This window comes from Chelonoidis abingdonii, unplaced genomic scaffold (assembly GCF_003597395.2).
Source record: "Chelonoidis abingdonii isolate Lonesome George unplaced genomic scaffold, CheloAbing_2.0 scaffold0438, whole genome shotgun sequence".
Taxonomy (NCBI): Eukaryota; Metazoa; Chordata; order Testudines; family Testudinidae; genus Chelonoidis; species Chelonoidis abingdonii.
In genome coordinates this window covers 1-6,994 of record NW_027424699.1, presented here as the reverse complement: position 1 = coordinate 6,994, position 6,994 = coordinate 1, and the positions used below count along the sequence as shown (strand labels likewise).

Genomic DNA, 6,994 nt, shown 5'->3' with positions numbered 1-6,994 from the left:
AAAGCAGCAGAGAATCCTGTGGCACCTTGTAGACTAACAGACGTTTTGGAGCATGAGCTTTCGTGGGTGAATACCCACTTCGTCAGATGCATGTAGTGGAAATTTCACCACGAAAGCTCATGCTCCAAAACGTCTGTTAGTCTACAAGGTGCCACAGGATTCTCTGCTGCTTTTACAGATCCAGACTAACACAGCTACCCCTCTGATACATCACTGTCTTTAATGTATCTGTCCTCCCAACACACCATGAGGTGCTATTATCCCAGCTTTACAGATGGGGACCTGACACCCAGAGGGACAGATTTATAGAGATGTTTCAGAACCTAAAGACACAGGCACCCATAGTAGGATTTCAAATCGATGGGCGTTAGGTACCGCCCCTACTCAGGCTCCAATGTGCATTTTTAGCTATCTACTGGCCTTTGGAAATCCAGCATGAAAATCACACAAGTAGTTTGTGATGCAGCAGAGAATTAAACCAACAGCTCCCAAGTACAAAGCGAGCTCTTCAAACACTGGAGCATCGTTCCATCAAGCTTTGAGCTTCTCACCATACTACATACAGGATTGTACTCTTAATGGCAGCTCCCACCTCACTGGGATGTTGAAGACATTAATGAGATGAGGTTGGTAAAACAGAGCTGATATTTGCTGCTGTGCTCAGCGCTCGGGGTGCAGACATTGGCTCTAAGTAGGCTTAGCAGAATTTATTTTTCTTTTGCCCTTTTGATGACTAATATTGGGATTTTAATCTTTATGATTATTCCTGATATTTAACAATTTGAATTTTGACAGTTGCAGGAAATTCAGTGGTGGTAGGTTAGGTTCAGAGTTAGGGCAGTGGGGCTGAGAGGGGCCCCCAGCAGTGACAGCAGGGATACTGTTCGCTCCCTACTGGCTGAGGGGTCCAAGACACCAGGGTGAAAGGGGCAGAGAAGGCAACTGCTCTGGCCCAGTAGAGCAGAGTTCCATGGCCAGATCTGCGAGGGTGCAGAGGGCTCTTGCACAGCCATGGGGCTCATGACACCCAACCCTGAAGTGCAAAGCATGGGGGGAGGTTGCACTAATGCCGACTGTTACCGATCTTTCCTGTTGTTGATTTCAGTGTCTCGGCTGATATCGACATTTACCAACATCTATCGATTGAAATCGAATCCTGCCGAGCCGAGCTATAAGTGTCAAAGAAGGCTCAAGGCGTTACCAGTTCAAATCCCATTGAAATCAATGGATCCCAACTTTGAAGTCAGTGGAGATTTTATCTTTGACTTCAGAGAGAGAAGGCTCAGACTGAACAGAATTATTCCCGGTTTGTAAAATTAACTCTGTGCATAGCTCTGTGCAGGTCCTTACTTAGCAATTAATAAAGATTAGTAACTTGGTCCAATAAAAGATATTACCTCACCCACCTTTTTTCTCTAAGGATTAGTAATAGCAAGAGTGATTGTGGCTCTCTCATCTGCCATGACTAATAAAAAGAGGGGAAGAGAGAAAGAATTAATATTATTCACCAATGTTAAAGAAGAAAAGGATAAGAAATAGAGCAAAAAAAATTTCTAATGGACTATTTTTGCATGAGAAAATGTCAATTCATTGAGATCAAAATGTCCCATGGGTACATTTCAATTTCTGCAAAATTTTGTTTAGGAAAAAAGTTATTGTACATATTTTATAAAATAATATCAAATGAAATAAAATATAAAAATAAACTAGTATAAAATACATTTAACTTATAAAATAGGATTCAAATAAAATACAGTAAATATTGAAAGTATCATAAGTAATACAAAATAAAAATAGTCAAGAAATAAAATTAAAAATACATAAATATATTTTTAAAAATATGAAATTGGAATGAAAACCAACATTTGAAATCATGGAATAGTCAATTAAATGGAAATTTGGGTTCCCCACCACTATCATAATATGAAAATAGCACATTGTATAAAATTAGAAATTGGTAAGGAAAGTTTTTTCTTGTCATAGAGGATACATTTCTACCTAAAATGGTGGTTTCTAGCTGGATGTTTGTTTGTTTTTGTTTCTTTTTAATGAAGATTGGGTCTCTGTGTAGAGTGACCCACTGCAAGATAATGAAATGTTGTTCTAGGGAAGGACAGCTATTTGTCCATTTAGGATAATAACTTTCAAAGGGTGGTTATAATTAGGCTGGCCATTTCCACTGCAATTCACTTGCAGTTGGCTGCCCAACTGTTGCAATTCCCAGCCTTATTTACTTGGTTTATTTCTTTGTTGTGGCTTCCCCTAAAATATAAAATCCTGACTCCTTTCAGCAGTGGAACTCCAACCTGTCCAAGGACACTGTTCTGCTTTGATAGACCAGGAAGTGAAATGCATGACTATTTGAACCAATATCTGTGTTTCTGTACTGTTGTACATGAGCCCCATCACCACAGTACGTTGGTGCTTGGTGTGATTTGTCAAGTTACTACACAGGTTTCCAGAGAGATTAATGTTTTGTTTAACCTGCAGTCTGATCATATATGAAATTTATCCCAGGTGTCAAGTGAGATGGCATTTTCCCCATTTCCCATCCCCTAGCCTCTACTTTCTACTCAGCTATTATTTCAATAGTCAGCTAGGGGGACAATGAAAACAATGCTGACGTTTTATTGAATGTATATTCTTCATTTATATCCCAGAGTGAATTTCTTTCCCATAGACACAACCTGTGATGAACCCAGAACAGAGAAATCAAACGTCCATCACAGAATTCATCCTCCTGGGATTCAGCACTCTCCCTGAACTGCAAATTCTTCTTTTCCTGCTGTTTCTCGTGATCTACATTGTAACCATGTCTGGGAACATCCTCATCGTGGTGCTTGTTGTGGCTGATTGTCACCTTCACACCCCCATGTATTTCTTCCTTGTGAACTTGTCCTGCCTGGAGACCTGCTACACTTCAGCCATCCTGCGCAGCATGCTGGCCAGTCTCCTGAGTGGGGACAGAACAATTTCATTTAGTGGGTGTCTCACACAATATTATTTCTTTGCTTCCCTGTTTGCAACAGAATGCCTTCTCTTATCGGTGATGTCATATGATCGGTATTTAGCTATATGCAATCCAATGCACTATGCTGCCCATATGAGCGGCAGGTCTTGCCTCCAGTTTATAGGTGGCTCTTGGATAGGTGGCTTCTTATGTAGTGGCATAATAACATTGCCGATATCCCAATTAGCTTTCTGTGGTCCTAATGGTATTGACCATTTCTTTTGTGATCCTATCCCCGTGATAAACCTCTCCTGTAATGATCCTCAGCTGATGGAAACATTGGCTTTCACTCTCAGCTTGATTTTCTTACTGGTCCCCTTCCTACTTACCTTGATGTCCTACATCTGCATCATTTCAACCATCCTGAGAATCCCTTCCACCATTGGGAAGCAAAAGGCCTTTTCTACCTGCTCCTCCCACCTCATTGTGGTGACCATGTATTATGGAACTCTACTGATTGTCTATATGTTCCCCACAACCAGCACACAGAGAGATTTCAAGAAAATTTTATCTTTCTTCTACACTATCTTGACTCCCCTGGTCAATCCCCTCATCTACATCAAACTTTATAAGTGTACTCTCTATGCCAGTATCTAAATCATTGATGAAGATATTGAATGGAATCCACCCAAGGACCTATCTCTGTGGAGCCTCACTCAATATGCTCTTCCAGTTTGAGTACGCACTGATGATTATTCTCTGGGAAAGGTTTTCCAACCAGTTACGAACCCACTTTACATTACCTCTATCCAGTTTGTTTCTGCATTACAATGGAATGCTGATAATCTATTCTAATCTAATTCTAATCTACCAAGTTAAAACCGGCCGACTGATGGAAAGAGCGGCCAGAGTGAATAATTCATAGTTTAGACAGTTGGGGGCATCTACACTGGAGTTTCCTATTGAAGTAGAGAATTGGGTGTTCCTCCTCCCCGACCATCTGTAATAGAACGGCCCCCAACCCTAATTCCGATTCATCTGTCTGCAGGATAAATTCCTAGTTGAAATCAGGGGCTATCAGTACAGGGTTACTGCAGAGGGCAGTCCTTACGTCTGTGAATGCTTCCTCTGCTGCGTCAGACCATCTTACCAGATCAGGTCCACGGGCTTTTACTAGGTCTCTCAGGGGGCTTGCCCTTGTGGCAAAGTGGGAGATAAATTGTTGGTAATACCCCATTACACCTAGGAATGCCCGGACTTGTTTCTTGCGACGTGGTTGGGGCCAGTTTTGGATGGCCTCCAACTTGTTCACTTGGAGTTTTACCAGACCTTTTCCCATAATGTAGCCAAGATATTTGGCCTCCATGAACCCTACAGCGCACTTGGCAGGGTTTGCTGTAAGGCCAGCTCGCCTGAAGGTATCAAGGACCGCCTCCACCTTCTCTAGGTGAGTTTCCCAGTCTGGGATATGAATCATCACATCGTCCAAGTAGGCAGCAGCATAACTGTTATGCAGGCGTAATAGCTTGTCCATGAGGCGCTGGAAAGTAGCCAGGGCCCCATGTAGTACAAAAGGGAGGACAGTATATTGAAAAAGACCCTCTGGTGTAGAGAATGCAGTCTTTTCCTTTGCGTCTTCCGCAAGGGGAATCTGCCAGTACCCCTTTGTCAAGTCTAGAGTAGTCAAATACCGGGCATTACCCAGACGGTCCACTAGCTCATCTATGCGAGGTATGGGGTACACGTCAAACTGGGATACTTCATTTAGTCGCTGGAAGTTGTTGCAAAACCTTGTGGTGCCATCAGGTTTGGGCACCAGCACGATTGGACTGGACCACTTACTGTGAGATTCTTCAATGATCCCCAACTCCAGCATTTTTTTTTACTTCTGCTTTTATTTCCTCCCTTTTGGCTGCTGGCACCCAATAGGGCCTTATTGTTATTCTGGCCCCAGGGTTCGTGACGATGTGGTGATATGTCTCGATTGTTCGACCCAGTTTTGTTGAGAATACATCTTGGTTCCGGAAGATCATCTGAGACACCTCATTCTTCTGGTCTGGTGTTAAATCGGGAGACACTTTCATCTGTTTGGAAGGCTTGTTTTCCTGGATTAGGTATTTTTGGACAGTTATTCATGCCTCTTGTGCATGCCAGGGTTTCAGAAAGTTGATGTGATAAATTTGTTCTTGTTTTCGGTGTCCTGGCTGCCGCACCTTGTACGTTACTTCCCCACGGGTTCCACCACCTCATAGGGCCCTTGCCATTGGGCCAGAAGCTTGCTTTCTGCTGTGGGTACGAACACCATCACCTGATCCCCTGGTTGGAACTGTCGGACTTTTGCCTGGATATTGTAATAGGTTATCTGGGCTTCCTGTGCCTTTTCCAAATGTTCCCGTACAATACGGGTGACACGGGCTATCCGGTCTCGCATCTGTATTACATGTTCTATTATATTTCTCCCCTCATTGGGTTCCTCTTCCCAAATCTCTTTGCCGATATCTAGTATGCCACAGGGTGATGCCTGTATAATAACTCAAAGGGAGAAAACCCAGTTGAGGCCTGAGGTATCTCCCGGATAGCGAAAATAAGGTAGGGCAGTAGGGTGTCCCAATCCTTCCCATCCCGACTTACCACCTTCCGTATCATAGCCTTGAGGGTTGGGTTAAACCTTTCTACCAATCCATCAGTCTGTGGATGGTAGACTGAAGTTCTCCGGGTATGTATATGGAGCAGCGTACAGAGGTCCTTCATTAGTTTTGACATAAATGGAGTTCCTTGGTTTGTTAATATCTCCTTTGGTAGCCCCACTAGGGCAAAGATCTTCACCAGCTCTTTGGCTATCGTTTTAGAAGCTGTGTTCCACAGGGGGATGGCTTCTGGGTAGCGAGTAGCATAGTCCAAAACAACAAGTATACATTGGTGGCCCCGAGCTGTCTTCTCCAGGGGTCCCACTAGGTCCATGGCTATTCACTCAAAGGGGACCTCTATGATCGGAAGGGGTACTAAAGTGCCCTCAGGTGGGGATGGGAACTGTGCAGCTGGCACTCTGGGCAGGATGCACAGTACCTCCACACTTCTTCCTACACTCCGGGCCAGAAGAACCGTCATAGGACTCGTGCCAGGGTCGTCTTTACCCCCAAATGCCCCCCAAAAAGATGACTATGAGCAAGATTTAATACAGCGTTCTGGTGTTTTTGAGGTACTAGGATCTGCTGTACCTTCCGCCCCTGTACTGGTGCAACCCGATATAAGAGATTCTTCTTCATTATGAAGTAGGGTCCTGGTCCCCGGGTTTTCCCTTCCATGGGGACCCCAACTATTTCAATCACCTCCTTCCTAATGTTGTCGTACCTTGGGTCTTCGGCCAGGTCCCGTCCAAAATTTCCTCTCCTGGGGCTAATCTGCCCAAGATCTAGGGGCCCAGTCTCTGTTGCCTCTACTGGTTCAGAAGCATTAGGGTGGGGGTCAGACTCAGGTGCTTCTCCCTCCTCTTCAGCTGCTCGAGTCCGCCTACCTACGAGAGCTACTCTCTGGCTTTGAGTCAGTATTCGGGTTCCCAAGGCTTTAGCTGCCTTCCTTTCCCTTTTTGATTTTCTACCCTGTCTGGGAATGGAAAATAAATCTGGGGATATTTCAGAGAAGACTAGGGGTTGACAGTCTACTGTGGAGGCCTCACTAACTTCAGGGTTCCCCTTTTCCTCCAGTCCTCCTACTGGGATTAAGTTTCCAAACCCTGGGAAGTCCCTCCCTATGAGCACCGGGTATGGGAGTTTAGGGACTACACCTGCTGCTACCTCAGTAGTGTTCCCCTGAATCTCGAGTTTTACTGGAATGGTGGGGTAATAACCAACTGTCCCATGGACATGTTATCCCCCTATGCTTAGCCCACAGCAGCTGACTACACTTCACAAGCTTCCCCGAGACAAGTGTGATAGCACTCCCCGAATCAACCAGTGCCATGGTCTCTACCCCATTTAGCTTTACTGCTCTGGTGTACATGTGTGGGGTTAGTGAGACCCCCACAAGGTGGATTAGGGAGCATGG

At 44.5% G+C, this 6,994-nt stretch overlaps 1 protein-coding gene across 1 annotated transcript; it reads left to right on the top strand.

Moving 5' to 3' along the window:
• Nucleotides 1-1,952: 1,952 nt before the first annotated feature.
• LOC116826912 (olfactory receptor 10A7-like) lies at nt 1,953-3,607 on the top strand. The gene has a single exon (XM_075061387.1). It carries the CDS (start codon nt 2,693-2,695, stop codon nt 3,605-3,607), a length of 915 nt encoding a protein of 304 aa, XP_074917488.1. The 5' UTR covers nt 1,953-2,692.
• Nucleotides 3,608-6,994: the final 3,387 nt, after the last annotated feature.

Coding starts and splice junctions, on each gene's coding strand:
- LOC116826912 (XM_075061387.1), top strand. CDS start 2,693: ATGAACCCAGAACAGAGAAATCAAACGTCCATCACAGAATTCATCCTC.